General features: G+C 47.4%; 1 protein-coding gene across 2 annotated transcripts in view; it reads left to right on the top strand.

The window, feature by feature from the left end:
* tbc1d8 (TBC1 domain family member 8) overlaps positions 1 to 16,096 on the top strand; it is a 188,990-nt gene that overhangs the window by 54,281 nt on the left and 118,613 nt on the right. For both annotated transcript variants that reach the window (XM_084313944.1, XM_084313945.1), the window contains one exon: positions 8,472 to 8,712. In XM_084313944.1, the coding sequence (XP_084170070.1) occupies positions 8,472 to 8,712 (241 nt within the window). The remainder of the gene's footprint in view (positions 1 to 8,471; positions 8,713 to 16,096) is intronic.

Genomic DNA, 16,096 nt, shown 5'->3' on the forward strand with positions numbered 1-16,096 from the left:
TCTCTTCTCTCTCTCCTCTCTTCTCTCTCCTCTCTTCTCTCTCCTCTCTTCTCTCTCCTCTCACTCTCTCCTCTCTCCTCTCTCCTCTCTTCTCTCTCCTCTCTCCTCTCTCCTCTCTTCTCTCTCCTCTCTTCTCTCTCCTCTCTCTCCTCTCTCTTCTCTCTCTCCTCTCTTCTCTCTCCTCTCTCTTCTCTCTCTCCTCTCTTCTCTCTCCTCTCTCCTCTCTTCTCTCTCCTCTCACTCTCTCCTCTCTCTTCTCTCTCTCCTCTCTCCTCTCTTCTCTCTCTCCTCTCTTCTCTCTCCTCTCTTCTCTCTCCTCTCTTCTCTCTCTCCTCTCTTCTCTCTCCTCTCTTCTCTCTCCTCTCTCTCCTCTCTCCTCTCTTCTCTCCTCTCTTCTCTCCTCTCTCCTCTCTCCTCTCTCCTCTCTCCTCTCTCCTCTCTCCTCTCCTCTCTCCTCTCTCTTCTATCTCTCCTCTCTCCTCTCTTCTCTCTTCTCTCTCTCTCTCCTCTCTCCTCTCTCCTCTCTCCTCTCTCCTCTCTCCTCTCTCCTCTCTTCTCTCTCCTCTCTCCTCTCTCCTCTCTCCTCTCTTCTCTCTCCTCTCTCCTCTCTTCTCTCTCCTCTCTCCTCTCCTCTCTCCTCTCTCCTCTCTTCTCTCTCCTCTCTCCTCTCTCCTCTCTCCTCTCTCCTCTCTCCTCTCTCCTATCTCTCCTCTCTTCTCTCTCCTCTCTTCTCTCTCCTCTCTCCTCTCTTCTCTCTCCTCTCTTCTCTCTCCTCTCTCCTCTCTTCTCTCTTCTCTCTCCTCTCTCTTCTCTCTCTCCTCTCTCCTCTCTCTTCTCTCTCTCCTCTCTTCTCTCTCCTCTCTCCTCTCTTCTCTCTCCTCTCTCCTCTCTTCTCTCTCCTCTCTTCTCTCTCCTCTCTCTTCTCTCTCTCCTCTCTCCTCTCTCTTCTCTCTCTCCTCTCTTCTCTCTCCTCTCTTCTCTCTCTCCTCTCTTCTCTCTCTCCTCTCTCCTCTCTTCTCTCTCCTCTCTCTTCTCTTCTCTCTTCTCTCTCCTCTCTTCTCTCTCCTCTCTCTTCTCTCTCTCCTCTCTCCTCTCTCTTCTCTCTCTCCTCTCTTCTCTCTCCTCTCTCCTCTCTCCTCTCTTCTCTCTCCTCTCTCCTCTCTTCTCTCTCCTCTCTTCTCTCTCCTCTCTCTTCTCTCTCTCCTCTCTCCTCTCTCTTCTCTCTCTCCTCTCTTCTCTCTCCTCTCTTCTCTCTCTCCTCTCTTCTCTCTCTCCTCTCTCCTCTCTTCTCTCTCCTCTCTCTTCTCTTCTCTCTTCTCTCTCCTCTCTTCTCTCTCCTCTCTCTTCTCTCTCTCCTCTCTTCTCTCTCTCCTCTCTTCTCTCTCCTCTCTCCTCTCTCCTCTCTTCTCTCTCCTCTCTCCTCTCTCTTCTCTCTCTCCTCTCTCCTCTCTCTTCTCTCAATTTCAATTCAATTCAAATGGGCTTTATTGACATGGGAAACATACGTTTACATTGCCAAGGCCAAACAAAACAAAACAATCAAACATAAAGCAAAATAAATCAGTACATTACAGACGGAATTTCTTGTACAGTCTTTATGGTGGTTGCATTCCGCTGGATGTCCTTTTCTTGTCACAGCAGCTCACAAATCTTGCTGCTGTGTTTGCACATTCTTGTATTTCTCCCAGTAGGTATGGGAGTTTTGAGTTATTGTCCATGTTTTCAAAGTCTCTTTGGGTGTTTGCAATTTGTGGGAAGTATATGTCTCTGATGTCTTGGTATAGGGGGCAGGTTGTTAAGAAGTGGAGCTCGGTTTCCACCTCTTCTTGTGTGCAGTGGGTGCATAGTCTGTCTTCTCTTGGGAGCCAGGTCTGCCTATGGCGGCCTTTCTCAATGGCTAGGCTGTGCTCGCTGAGTCTGTACCTAGTCAAGGATCTTCTTAGTTTTGGGTCAGTCACGGTGCTCAGGTATTCTGCCACTGTGTACGCTCTGTTTAGGGCCAAATAGCATTTCAATTTGCTCTGGTTTTGGGTTGTTTCTTTCCAATGTGTCAGATAGTTTTCTTTTTGTTTTCTTATAATTTGATTTAGTCCAGTGTGGTTTCTGTCTGGTGGTTCTGCTTGTGTTTGTGAGCAGAGTCCCAGAACCATCTGGCTGAGTGGGCATCTATCGAGGGTCTCTCTGTGGGTGAGGGCTATGTTGTGGAGTGTGTCTGGGTCGCTTTCTTTTAGGTGGTTGTGGAATTTTAATGCTCTTTTTTGAATTTTTATGATTAGTGGGTATCTTCCTAGTTCTGCTCTGCATGCATTATTTGGCGTTTTCCGTTGGGTGCGGAGAATGGATTTGCAAAATTCTGCATGCAGAGTCTCAATTGGGTGTTTGTCCCATTTGGTGAAGTCTTGGTTTGCAAGTGGGCCCCAGACTTCACAACCATATAGGGAAATCGGTTCTATGACGGAGTCTAATATTTTGAGCCAGATTTTGACTGGAATGTCTAATATGATGTTCCTTTTTATGGCATAAAAAGCCCTTCTTGCTTTGTCTCTCAGGTCGTTCACAGCTTGATTGAAGTTCCCTGTAGCACTGATGTTTAGGCCGAGATATGTGTAGTTTTTTGTGTGTTCTAGGGAAATTGTGTCTAGGAGGAATTTGTGTTTTTGTTGTTGTAGGCTGGGCCTTTTTTGGAATATCATAATTTTAGTTTTGTTTAGGTTTACTGTCAGTGCCCATGTCTGGGAGAATTTGTGCAGAAGGTCAAGGTGCTGTTGTAGCCCTTCTTTTGTTGGGGACAGCAGCACCAGGTCATCTGCAAACAGTAGGCATTTGACTTCTGTGTTTGCTAGGGGGATGCCAGGTGCTGCAGTTTGTTCCAATGTTTTTGCCAGTTCATTTATGTATATATTGAAAAGGGTTGGACTCAAACTGCACCCCTGTCTAACCCCACGGCATTGAGGGAAGAAGTCTGTGTGTTTTCCCTCAATCCTCACAGCACATGTGTTGTTGGTGTACATTGACTTTATGAGGTCGTAGGTTTTCCCTCCAATGCCACTATCTAACAGTTTGTATAGCAAACCCTCGTGCCAAATTGAGTCAAATGCTTTTTGGAAGTCAACGAAACAGGAGTATACTTTGCTTTTATTTTTATTTATTTGGTTGTCGATTAGGGTGCTGAGGGTGAGAATGTGGTCTGTTGTACGGTGATTTGGTAGGAAGCCAATCTGTGATTTGCTCAAGGTATTGTTGTTTGTGAGGAAATGTGTGAGTCTGTGGTTAATGATCATACAGAGGATTTTTCCAAGGTTGCTGTTGACACAGATCCCACGGTAATTGTTTGGGTCATATTTGTCTCCCTTTTTGTGGAGCGGTGTTATGAGTCCTTGGTTCCAGATATTGGGGAAGATCCCGGAGCTAAGGACAATGTTAAGGAGTTTTAGTATAGCCAATTGGAATTTGTAGTCTGTGAATATGATCATTTCATTTAGGATACCATCCGCTCCGCAGGCCTTCTTGATTTTAAGTGATTTTATTTTGTCCTGTAGTTCTTGTAGTGTAATTGGGGAGTCTAGCGGGTTCTGGTAGTCTTTTATGGTTGACTCCAGGCTTTGTAGTTTGTCTTGTATGTGTTTTTGCTGTTCATTTTTTTGTATTGGGCTAAAGAGATTGGAGAAGTGGTTTACCCATACATCTCCATTTTGGATGGGTAGCTCCTCGTGGTGTTGTTTGTTTATTTTGTTCCAGTTTTCCCAGAAGTTGTTTGTTTTTATAGATTCCTCTATATCTTGTAGCTGGTTTCTAATATGTTGGTCTCTTTTTTTTCTGACTGTTTTTGTAATGTTTCAGTGTTTCACTGTATTGGAGACGTGTGTTCTGGTTGTCTGGGTCTCTGTGTTTTTGGTTTGATAGGTTCCTTAATATCTTCCTGAGATTTTTACAATCATTATCATACCATTTGTCATGCGTATTTTTATTTCTATTTTTCCTCGCTTTCCTATTTGAGGCCTTTAGGTTGGATAAGGAAGCTGTAAGGTCAAATATGTTATTGATGTTTTCTACCGCCCCGTTTACACTTTTGCTGTTGTGTTGGAAGTTTTTTTCTAGGAATTGGTCTAATTTGGATTGGATTTTTTGTAGCTTGATAGCGGATTGGAATGCTTCCATACTACTTTCTTTCCATTTGTAGTGTTTTTTAATAGTGTGTAGTTTGTTTGGTTTTGGTATTTCCTGGTTGTGTGTTGATCTATTCAGGTAGATAGTGGTTTTGCTGTGGTCTGACAGGGGTGTTTGCTGGCTGACTGTGAACGCTCTGAGAGACTCTAGGCTGAGGTCCGTGATAAAATAGTCTACTGTACTGTTACCCAGAGATGAGCTATATGTGTACCTACCATAAGTGTCCCCTCGGAGCCTACCGTTAACTATGTACAGTCCCAGCGAGCGACAGAGCTGTATAAGTTGTGACCCATGTTTATTTGTTGTTTGGTCATAGTTATTTCTGGGGGGGCATATTTGGGAGGGGATGTTCCCACCTCCTGGTAGGTGTTTGTCTCCCTGTGTGCTGAGAGTGTCAGGTTCTCGTCCTGTCCTGGCATTGAGGTCCCCACAGACTATAATGTGCCCGTAAGCCTGGAACTGGTTGATTTCGTCTTGTAGGATTAGGAACATGTCTTCCTTGTAGTATGGGGATTCAATTGGGGGGATGTAGGTGGCACACAGGTAGATATCTTTCTCGGTTGATGTAAGTTCCTTATTTATTTTTAACCAGATGAAAAAAACTCCGGTTTTGATTAGCTTTATGGAGTGGGTTAGTTCAGATTTGTACCATATTAGCATGCCTCCAGAGTCTCTCCCCTGTTTGACCCCTGTTAGCTTGGTGGATGGTACCAGTAGCTCTCTGTAGTTTGCAGGACAGCCAGTAGGACTGTTTCCTCTGTGCCATGTCTCTTGTAGGACCATGATGTCTGTGTTTGACATTTCTGTGGTAAAGTCTGGGTTTCTGCTCTTTGTTCCAAGGGCAGTTGACCTCAGACCTTGTATATTCCAGCTTGAGATGGTAAAAGATTTGTATTCCATTATTACAGTGTTATAATCCAGTGGTTTTGTCCTGGACCACAAATGAGAAGATCTTGCTGATCATCTGATGCACGGTCAGCTCCCCGGGTGGAGATCTGTCGGTCATGGGGTTGACCTGTGCATTTGTGTGGTATGGGGTTGGTGGTGGCATATGCTGTGTGTATGTGTGTTGTGGGGTTGGCAGGATATGCATTGGCTGGGGGGGGGTCTGCAGGAGGGGGGCAGGTCGAAATTGGGCGGCCTGTGCATATGTGTGATGCATCCTTTGCAGGTTGGGCGTGGGCCTGGCCTGGGGTGCAGGGTGGTCTCTGTTTGTAGCCTGTTGTTCTCTGGGTGCAGAAGGTCTTCTGGCCGTGGCTCTGGGTGGGGTGTTCATCCCTCTGTTGCTCTTGTAGGATGTGGTAGGGCTACGGTTTAGTGCAACGTCTTTCAGGGTCTTTGCGAAGTTAGGGACTGCTCTTTTGAAGATGTGAACATCGTCATGCAGGCTGTCCCGGTCTATGGTGGGGTGAGCTGCCATGTAGACGTTTTTCTTCAATGCACATTTTCTGGAGATGTGTGCATTAATACTTTGTATGAAGTCTGGGCAGTAATCCCATCTGGGTAGCAGTGCCGAGATTACTACTTTTGCTACGGGAAATGTTGACGTGGCTTTTTCAACTACTTCCATGACAGATTTGGTCACCTCCTCCTCTGTCTGCGTTCTCAAGTTGTTTGTGCCTGTGTGTATTATGATGTGGCTGGGGGATCCCAGGTTTTCTTCTGTCAGTAGTTCTATAGCCCGTTTGGTATTCTGGCACTTTATTTTCTTAACTCTGTGGTTTGGGAAGAGTTTTCCTTCTTCTACGTATCTCCCGTTTGAGTCCATGAGGAGTACAATCTGTGGACCTTCTTGAGATCTGGTGGGTGATGTTGGTGTTGGAGGTGGGGTGTCTTGAGTCTCTGCTGTTGTTGGTTGGTTGTCCTCATCTTCATCCTGAATTACTGTCTCTGTTTTATGAAGCTGTTCGGTGGTCAGAGCTGGTTTGGCTGTTGACGTCTCTTTGAGGTTTTGCATGTCCTGCCTGATTAGATTGATGTCTTTCGACACCTCTTCCACTTTACCCATGGATGTCCGCATTTCTGTCGACTCCAATTTGGCTATTTGCATCTCTTCTTTGATTTCTTTCAGCTCCAGCCTGAGTTCATTGTTCTGTTTCGACACCTCTTCTATTCTTTCCATGTGTGTTTTCACCAAGGCCCAGAGAGCAGACAGGGAGTCCTTTCGCTCTGTGTTGGGGGGGGGTCTGTAATTCTTTGCTCAATTTCCACTTGTTTGCGTTCTATCTTTGAAAACATGTCCTTCATTTGTTTCATCTCGGTGAAGCAGCAATGGTCTGTTGTGAGTGGGTCTTCACTGCTTATTTTCTTTAGTGCCGTTTCTTTGATTCTGGGGAAGTCTTTCTCAAAGGGACTTGTGTTGCCCTGAATCACTATCATTCCTGTATGATAGAAGTTTGCAACTGTTTGGTTCTCCCCTGTGTCTATTAACAGTGTTTGTGAGTCCTTGTTTCCCCTTTTTGTAGCAGAGGGATGATGCTCTTGTGTGGCCGCGTGCCATGCCGTATAGTCTTCAGTGTAGAAAATTAGGTTAGTTTTGCGTCCAGTGCATTCAAAGTCTGCAAATAGTTTATTTGGCTTGCTCTTTAAAAAATCTTCTTTGTATTTCTTCTTTTCTGCTTTGCTCTTAATTTCTTCTGGGTACAGCACTTTGGGGACTTGCGTTTGGCCCTTATTTGCATTTGTATCAGGGAGCGTGTGTGGCTCATGTTCCATTGTTGAGGGTTGAAGAACTTCACACCTCTATGTCCTTGCCTGTCAAGGAGTCTGGTTATATCCAGTTTACCAGTTTGTACTTTGTAGATGTTTTAGCTCAAATGTCTGCCTAAAATGTCAGTATTATTCAGTTTTTGGTTTGAGGTAGGCCTCTCTCAGTCCAGGTACTTACTCCGTTATAACTCCAACAAAGCAACAAAACACTGGTCCTTGAGTTTGCCCCTGTGATCATATGACCTTTCCGGTCAATTAGTCCAAAAACAGGTCTTAATTCCAGATTACCCGGATGTGTGGTATGAAAATTATGAGATTGGTATAATCCTCTCTAGCTCCTTGTGTAGAGATATCCAGGTATATTCCAGGTATATTCCTATTTGAGTGTATTTTTCCTATATATCCTATTTGAGTAAGAGCAGGAGCTCTGAAAGACACAACCTCTCTCCTCGAACGTTCACACCTCTCTCTCTCCTCTCTTCTCTCTCCTCTCTTCTCTCTCCTCTCTCTTCTCTCTCTCCTCTCTCCTCTCTCTTCTCTCTCTCCTCTCTTCTCTCTCCTCTCTTCTCTCTCCTCTCTTCTCTCTCTCCTCTCTCTCCTCTCTCCTCTCTCCTCTCTCCTCTCTCCTCTCCTCTCTCCTCTCTCCTCTCTCTTCTCTCTCTCCTCTCTCCTCTCTTCTCTCTCCTCTCTTCTCTCTCCTCTCTCTTCTCTCTCTCCTCTCTCCTCTCTCTTCTCTCTCTCCTCTCTTCTCTCTCTCTCTCCTCTCTCTCCTCTCTTCTCTCTCCTCTCTCCTCTCTTCTCTCTCCTCTCTCCTCTCTCCTCTCTCCTCTCTCCTCTCTCCTCTCCTCTCCTCTCCTCTCTCCTCTCTCCTCTCTCCTCTCTTCTCTCTTCTCTCTTCTCTCTTCTCTCTCCTCTCCTCTCTTCTCTCTCCTCTCTCCTCTCTTCTCTCTCCTCTCTTCTCTCTCCTCTCTCTTCTCTCTCTCCTCTCTCTCCTCTCTCTCCTCTCTTCTCTCTTCTCTCTCCTCTCTCCTCTCTCCTCTCTCCTCTCTCCTCTCTCCTCTCTCCTCTCTCCTCTCCTCTCTCCTCTCTCCTCTCTCCTCTCTCCTCTCTCCTCTCTCCTCTCTCCTCTCTTCTCTCTTCTCTCTCCTCTCTTCTCTCTCCTCTCTTCTCTCTCCTCTCTTCTCTCTCCTCTCTCCTCTCTCTTCTCTCTCTCCTCTCTTCTCTCTCCTCTCTCCTCTCTTCTCTCTCCTCTCTCCTCTCTTCTCTCTCCTCTCTTCTCTCTCCTCTCTTCTCTCTCCTCTCTTCTCTCTCTCCTCTCTCTTCTCTCTCTCCTCTCTCCTCTCTTCTCTCTCCTCTCTTCTCTCTCCTCTCACTCTCTCCTCTCTTCTCTCTCCTCTCTTCTCTCTCCTCTCTTCTCTCTCCTCTCTTCTCTCTCCTCTCTCTTCTCTCTCTCCTCTCTCCTCTCTCTTCTCTCTCTCCTCTCTTCTCTCTCCTCTCTCCTCTCACTCTCTCCTCTCTCCTCTCTCCTCTCTCTTCTCTCTCTTCTCTCTCCTCTCTTCTCTCTCCTCTCACTCTCTCCTCTCTCCTCTCTCCAGTCAGATTTGTGATCCCCTGGGCGGAGGTGACCCGCTTGGAGCGCGTCTCCGTGGGTCTGATGACGGAGACGGTGAGGGTCAGCACGCGCCAGCGGCAGCGCCACTTCTCCATGTTCCTGAATATGGACGAGGCCTTCGGGGTCATGGGACAACTGGCGGACATCGCCCTCCGACGCCTGCTGGACAACGAGGGTCTGGAGCTGGACCGAGTCCTACAGCAGCCCACGCGCATCACCAAGAGGTCAGGAGGTCAGGGTGAGGGGGGGGGGGTGTGTGTGTGTGGACCGATTGCTATCATAAGATGAGATATTCCTTTATTGATCCCCTTGGGGAAATTCAGGAGTCATAGCAGCATGGGGGAGGTACAGGTAGGGGCAGGGTAATGGAAGAAAGACATAAATATATTTGATATGAATTGTATTTAGGCCTAAATATAAAACGAAATCTGAATATGATAAAAAAGAAAAATTAACCGTATAAATAAATGTGCAGATGAGGGTATGTATGCCCTATCGGTTATAATATATGTTACAATAGATATAGGCAATAAAAATGGAATCTGAATATATATATATTAGAGGTGGGCATAGATAATTTTTTTTTAATCTAGATTAATCTATCTGCAATCCTGGAGTTAATCTAGATTAATCTAGATTAAAATGGCTCATTTGAAGTCTGCCGAAGGCATTCAAAATATGTGTGTTCTACCTAGGGATGGGTATCGTTAGGATTTTATCGATACTACTACTCTTATCGATACTGCCTAACGGTCCGGTACTTTATCGACATTGCTTTATTATTTACAACTTTATAAATAAATATTATTTCTTCAGCAACAGCAGCAGCAATGTTCTTTTATATAACTTTATAAATAAATATAATAAATAAATATAATTTCTTCAGCAACAGCAGCAACAGTGTTTTAAATGTGTCTGAATTATAGACTTTTTTATAATAAACAACAAATGTAAGATAAAAAAAAATATATACACTGAATTGTTACCTAAAGCCCTTGGACTCCACTGTTGAGAAGGGGTGCAGGCCTTTGACAACAAACTGGGTCACAGCCCTGTGACACTCGTCCCCCCCCCCCCCCCCCCCCCTACCTCTGTCATCCTTCCTAGCTGCTAGGGTGAAAGGACTTGGCTTGGCTGGGACGCGTCCCTGTATTCGGTGGTGGAGGGTGAGGGAGGAGGCGTGGGCTGTCATCTTTCAAATATATTTGTAGCTAAACAATTATATTTTATTTATTAGCCTATTCGTAATAATTCGTTATTAGCCTAGCTAACTCTGTATTATCTTGGCTTACCTGCAGTGGACGTGCATGGAGATGGAACACTGCGAGCAAAGCAGTCAAAAACGGCGCATTTCTCCAGACTAATGTTATGTTTTGACAACAGATGTTTTGACAAATTGCTTGTATTGCCACCCATACTTGCAAATGTTTTATTGCACTTGTGGCAACGTGCGTTGTCGGCATCGACTTTCGTAAAGTGTACCCAGACTTTAGTTTTGTTCTCTCCGCCATGATAATAATAATAATAATAATAATGAGCGCAGAGCTCGGTCTGTGTCCTCAGCGCTTCAACACTGAGCCACAGACAGGCCCCGCCCTTAAGTACCCGTATGTGTGAGTGAGTGAGCGGCTCGCTTCTCGTGCAGACAGAGAGAGGAGAGGAGACCCAAGTTTGAGAAATAGATTAACGGCGTCAATTGTATTATTGCGCGATAACAGTCCGGCGTTAATGCAGCACGTTAACGCCGTTAACGGCCCAGCTCTAATATATATATACTATGAATAAGCCTCACGTGACGAATTACAGGAAGTGAGAAGGACTTGGTTAGTCTCCCTTTGAAACGTCTCTGTTGTAACTCAGGGGTCAAATTATTTAGGTGGGCATATACAGTATATATTTATTTTTATATACACACTGTTTTAGAATAACATAATGAATAGTAGTGAACCCCTGAATGGCTTGTAAGCTAAGTTAAAAGCCCTTCTTTTTCTATTCTCAGTCAGGATGGTTATAGCAGGCAAAAGTATCAAAGCCCCAACAATGCAATGATGGCAGACGAATATGGGGAATAATAAAGTCGTTTTTGCCAAAATGGGCACATGTTGAACTGTTGAGACTCACTGCATCACATGGGGCTCCCGTTTGAGTGGAAAATGCTGCCAACTTTGCTCTGGCTTCCTCCCTCTGTGCCTGGTGGCCGGTCCAACCTGTGCTTGAGAGCCCAAACCCAAGTACTTCCTGAAAACCACCCATGTTGACTGATATACCTCCTTTCACCTTCCTCTCCTTCCCTCCACAGACATTCTAATAGCACTCTAGCCCAGAGTTGGTACAGTGGATATAGCATTGGCCAAATTGCACTACTGTTTGCCGAGTCGTTGCGCGAGAGTTGGAAGTTTTATTTATTTGATCACTTGTAGGCTACCATAGCGCAATATTAGCGCAGGCTCATGACAGCAACGTTATGTTAGTGACTTGGTTGAAACGTGATTCCGGAGTGATATGAAGTAAAGTCGAAGCAAATGCATCCTCGCTCCTCTGACTGCGAGCAGTGCTCTGCATGTCTGTCCGCGTGCACTGCCACTGTCTGTCTGTGTACGAGTCTGGTCCAATCACATACGCGTCCCGTCAGCGTTTTTCCCCCTCACCCACAGTCTGCGAATCAGAGGCAGAGTAGGGGAGTAGGGCGGGTCTTCACGGACTGCATGTCGTCTCTCTCTTTCAGTTCAAATCGGAGCAGAGTTGACCGCGCATCTACAGTAAACTCGCTCCCAGTTTTATCTCTGTGAGGTAAATGTAGCTATTAGCCTAGTTTCGCCAGCAGGCAGCCAGCAGAAAAATATGGCATTTTCAAAGATGGTCAGTAAAAGAAAAGTCGACTGCAATTCAAAGGTGAATGGACGGAAAAATATGCATTCATCCTGAGTTCCTCCCAGCCAGGGGCGTAGCTGGAGATTCTGGGCCCCATGAAAGAATCAATTTGTGGGCCCCCAATCTATAAAAAAATGTGGGGCATTTATTTATTGATAAACGCATAATATGGTTTTTACCAATTTTTTTTATAAACAGCTCTGTGATAGAATAAAAAAAATGCACAGTGCATTTCCATAGCTGTGGATGAGTCCACTGACACCACTGAGAAGCCTGAAGAACCGTTCATGTTCTGAAGAACTGTTCATGTTCTGAAATGTTATTGCTAAAGATTGAGAAGATCAGTTGTACTTTTTTTTGAATACTTGAAACCCTTTTTTTGTGGAATATTTGATGCGGCCCAGCCTCACCCAGACTCTACCTCCAGCGGCCCCCAGGTAAATTGAGTTTGAGACCCCTGGTCTAAGGGCTTAAGAGTGGAAGCCGCTGCATGTCTATAAATCACATCTCCGTAATCCAAAACAGATAGGAACACTGCTTCAACAACTCTCTTTCTACTAATCATAGGGAAGTTGGCTCTATTTCTATACAAAAAGCCAATCTTTTTTCCGTAATTTACTGGCGAGAACGCCCACATGATATTTAAATGTAAGTCCTTCATCGATTTAAATACCAAGGTATTTGTAACTGAGGGGTACAATTCCCTGACTGTATTGAATAAGTATGGTATCATTAAACCACTACTGCGTTATGTACATTACTACTGGCCATACAGTACACAGGTATATGTGATGAACACTCCCACAATAACACGGCTTCACAAGAAATACTGTTTAGAAGAATATTTATTAGCAGCACGAAGATTATCTTACATTACTTATCAAGATTGAGAGTTGCGCTTGTAAGGCGAAGAATGTGCATGAATAGGTCAAGAGCGTAAGTCCATGAGCATATTACGCAGGAGATAATTAATACCACCTGTATCATAAGAATTATATATGGTACACTAGTAGGTCAGCTGAAGATACTAAGGAGGTCCCTCCGGTTGTAAGCCAGCAGGGGAGAAGAATGTTCGAATGCAAAAGTCTGGATCAACGGGGAATCAATAAGCTCCAGCTACGGGAGGCGGTACATTACTCCTTTGATCGGCAGACGAAAGCAGCAGCTATAATCCAAGTATGCGCGACAGCATAGGTGAAAGCCAGCCAGCCTCTCATAGAGACGGGCTCGAGTGATGCTCCTCACGGGTAAATCCCACACAGCAGCGGGGTAGAACGGTTCTCTGATCCAGCAGCCACGGTACCAAAGCAATATAATAATCCAGCCGGAAAAGGCTCTGCATTCACCGGTGTAGATTCTCCGGTGCACAGTACTTCACATTAACTAGGTCGAACTTGACGTTATTACACTAAGCTCTGATACTTTTACTATCCTATTCGCACGCGGTTATAAGTGCTCTATTTAGACGCAAGGTTGCTCACTTCACTTGGTCGTTGACTCGTGATGAAGGCTTTTACTAGTAAGGAACGAACGATACGTTGAACGAACGTTTTAGGATAAGACAAGACTACTGCTGTATCCACCTGCGACGTATTTATACGTACAGTGAATAATCTAGTGCCAACCTTATTTCTGTCTCGTATTCCTGCGCAAACCTGGGCATGTTGAGACAAGCCTTGGCGGTGGCTTTGAACTCGGCATTGGGGGTATGGCCGTGGCGCCTAGGGGATCGCTTCCAATAGGAGAACGAATATTATGGTCTGTCCTGTACCAGGTAAAGGGATATTCCGTGTATATGTACAAAGAATATACAAGGGATATCAAACGATATACAAATATTATACATGGGATCTCAGGCAATAAATATATATATTCGGTTTAATCTGACCCTTTGTAACAGCCGCCTCCTAATTAGTCCGCACCTAATTAGATAAGCAGAGACAGATTAACCGCCTTGTCCACTACTCAATGTCCGTTGTGAGGAGTAGGGCAATTCACAAAGTCAGTGGGTCATGATCGTCATTAAGCAAGTCGGGGAGCCTTGGCAACTCTATCAGCCTCGCCACGGGTCGGGTGTATGTCCGCCCCTGGACGAGCACTTCTGCCGCTCTGACCTTTCCGTCGGCACCAGTGATCGCTTTGCTTACGCGGCCGGCCGGCCACGCAGCTCGGGGTGGTGACTGGTCTATGATCACGACGGCTGTGTCCACTTTTAAGTTGTCCCCGTCCTTGACCCGCTTCTGACGGGCTGGAAGGGATGGTAGGGGGGTTAGGAGGAAGCGGGCCTGAGACTGCTTTGATCTGTGCTTGGCTGCGCCTCCACCTCCTCCGTCTGTTTCTCTTGTTTGCTCTGTACCCCGTCTGAGGAGGGGCCGGTTCCGGCCGCCCCATCAAGGAGTCGCTTGGGGTGCTGGGTTCGAGGTCGGCTACGTCTGGAGCGCAGCTGAGGGGGGTGGAGTTCCGAACTCCCTCTTGTGCCCACGGTTCTCTCACAGGCCTCTCGCTTAATGTCAATAGCCTCTCGACGGGCTGTACGAGAGAGTGGCCGGTGTCGCTCACCTTTGTGTGTAGGCAGCGTGTAGACGTCGGTTGACTGTCAAGTCCGTAGAGGGGGCCCTGGAGCGTCCACGCCAGTCGGGTCTGAACCGCGACTGGGCATCCTTTGGGTCCGATGTGGGCCGCCTCAATTGGGAGAATGAGGTCCGCGTGGTCGGAGCCGATGAGCAGGGTCGGTGTGGCGCCGTCGATAAGCGGTATAGGTAGTTGACGTAGGTGCACATACTTCGCCATCAGCTGTGGGATGGGGTAGGTGTACTGCGACAGGCCTATGTCGTGGCTGGTGAAGACGTTGGTAATACTATACTGCTTCTCTGGCTGGTCCACCGCTGCTATCTTGAAGGAGACATTTTCACCCTTTATGGTCTTCTGGTCCCTTCTGATGGTGCGTATTGTCATGGTACCTTTGGCACCCCGCAGGCCCAACTGGGCTGCGGGCGAAGCGAGGAGGAGAGTCTTTTCAGACCCATCGTCCAGGACGGCGTAAGTGTCCAGGACCTTGTCCTCGTAGCTCAGGAGCACTCTGACCACTTTGATGAGCACTCGGGGGGTCCCGCTATGCTGGTCAATGTGGAGCACTCCTGTTGGTCGGTTGCTTTGGATCGTCTGGGGTGGTGCCGACTCACGGTCGTCCGAGTAGCACCGTGACTCCCAGTGTCTGCTGTAGCAGTCGGGACACCAGGGGGCGGTCTGGTGGATCTTCGGTACTGGTGCCACCGCCTCGGCCTGGTACATTACCGTGACGGGCCCACTTTGTTGTCCTGGCGGACGCCTGTTGATGTCATGCAGGACCTCCAAGTGGGCGCCGCCGCACCTGCCGCACTTCTTCTTCAAACGGCACTCAGCTGCCATATGGCTGCGCGCGCAGCGGAAGCAGCGGCGGTGGTCCTTGATCCACTGACTCACCTCGTCCGTGGTCAGCTTCCCGAAAGTGTCGCATTGATACAGCCGATGTTCCCCTTCACAGTACTGGCATTCAATCTTCCACTCCTCTTTCGTCAAGGGGGTGTTGTGGTTCTTGTGCTGCGGTACTGATTCGGCTTGGTGCATAACGGTCACCGACCGGCGGTTATCATTTGATCCCCGAGGTCCTAGTCTTGGGCTTGGTCCACTCCATACGAACGTATCCAGTCGTAGGCTGCTGACCTCCCTGGCGAGGAACTCAGATAGGTCTAGGAGGGATGCCTCTGGGCCGTTGGGGTCACGGTGGTCTCTCTGCCGCCGAAAACGCTCTTGTCGGGCGGGAGGGAGCTTCTCTAATATTCTTTCTACATTAGAGTTAGCGTACAGTTCGTATATCCCTTTTTCCTTTTGGGACCCCAGCATCCCTACCAGGGACTGTACCTTGATAGAGAGGTCATCCAATGCTCTGTTGTCTCTGGCTGGGGGGAGACGGTCGATGTCTCTTATCTCTTGTATCACGTAGTCCCATATGCGTCCATAACGTTGGTCGAGGGCTACTAGAGCCGCGGTGTATGGGGTACTTGAGTTGGAATATGCCAGCGCTATATTATGCGCTCTGGGCACCTTCAGGTGCTTGAGTAGGATAGCATACTTGTACGTCTCATCGGGGACATCGGACATCATTGTCTCTAGGCACATTCGTAGCTCTGTGTACTGTGCTCTGTTCTCGTGTGTGAAGTCCGGGAACGTCGGTGTGCCAAGGTACGATGCCATGGATGGCTGGCACATCGGTGAGCGTTGGGGGAGAGGCCTCCTGGGCGAGTCTCCCCGTACGTGTCGTCGTGGGCTGGTACTTGGCGGGTACCGAAGCCCGGGTACCCAGGTGCTGTTCCTCGGGGCTGGCGGTGCGTCAAACTCACCCGTGAGTTGAGTCGGGGGTTTGTAGCGCAGTGACTCGGGGCTGACGTCTGGGCTGTACTGGGCCTCCTGGTCCAGAGTACGTTGCTGCTGGTCGGGGCTGTACTGGGCCTCCTGGTCCAGAGTGCGTTGCTGCTGGTCGGCTTGACATTCCTCCTCTTCCTCTTCCTCTTCCTCTGCTAGGTCCTGGAGTCTTCTGTTCAGTCTCTCGGCGTGGTCCGGTTCTTCCCGGTTGCTGGATCTCGTATGGACCGGCCGGGGAGGGGGTTCGAAGACGTGGACAGGATCCTCCTGTTGGCGGGGTCCCGGGTCGCTTGGTCGGGTAGGGGAATGTGTCCTAGACCCTTGTCGTGATGATCT

Source organism: Notolepis coatsorum, assembly GCF_963971535.1.
Source record: "Notolepis coatsorum genome assembly, chromosome: 5".
Taxonomy (NCBI): Eukaryota; Metazoa; Chordata; class Actinopteri; order Aulopiformes; family Paralepididae; genus Notolepis; species Notolepis coatsorum.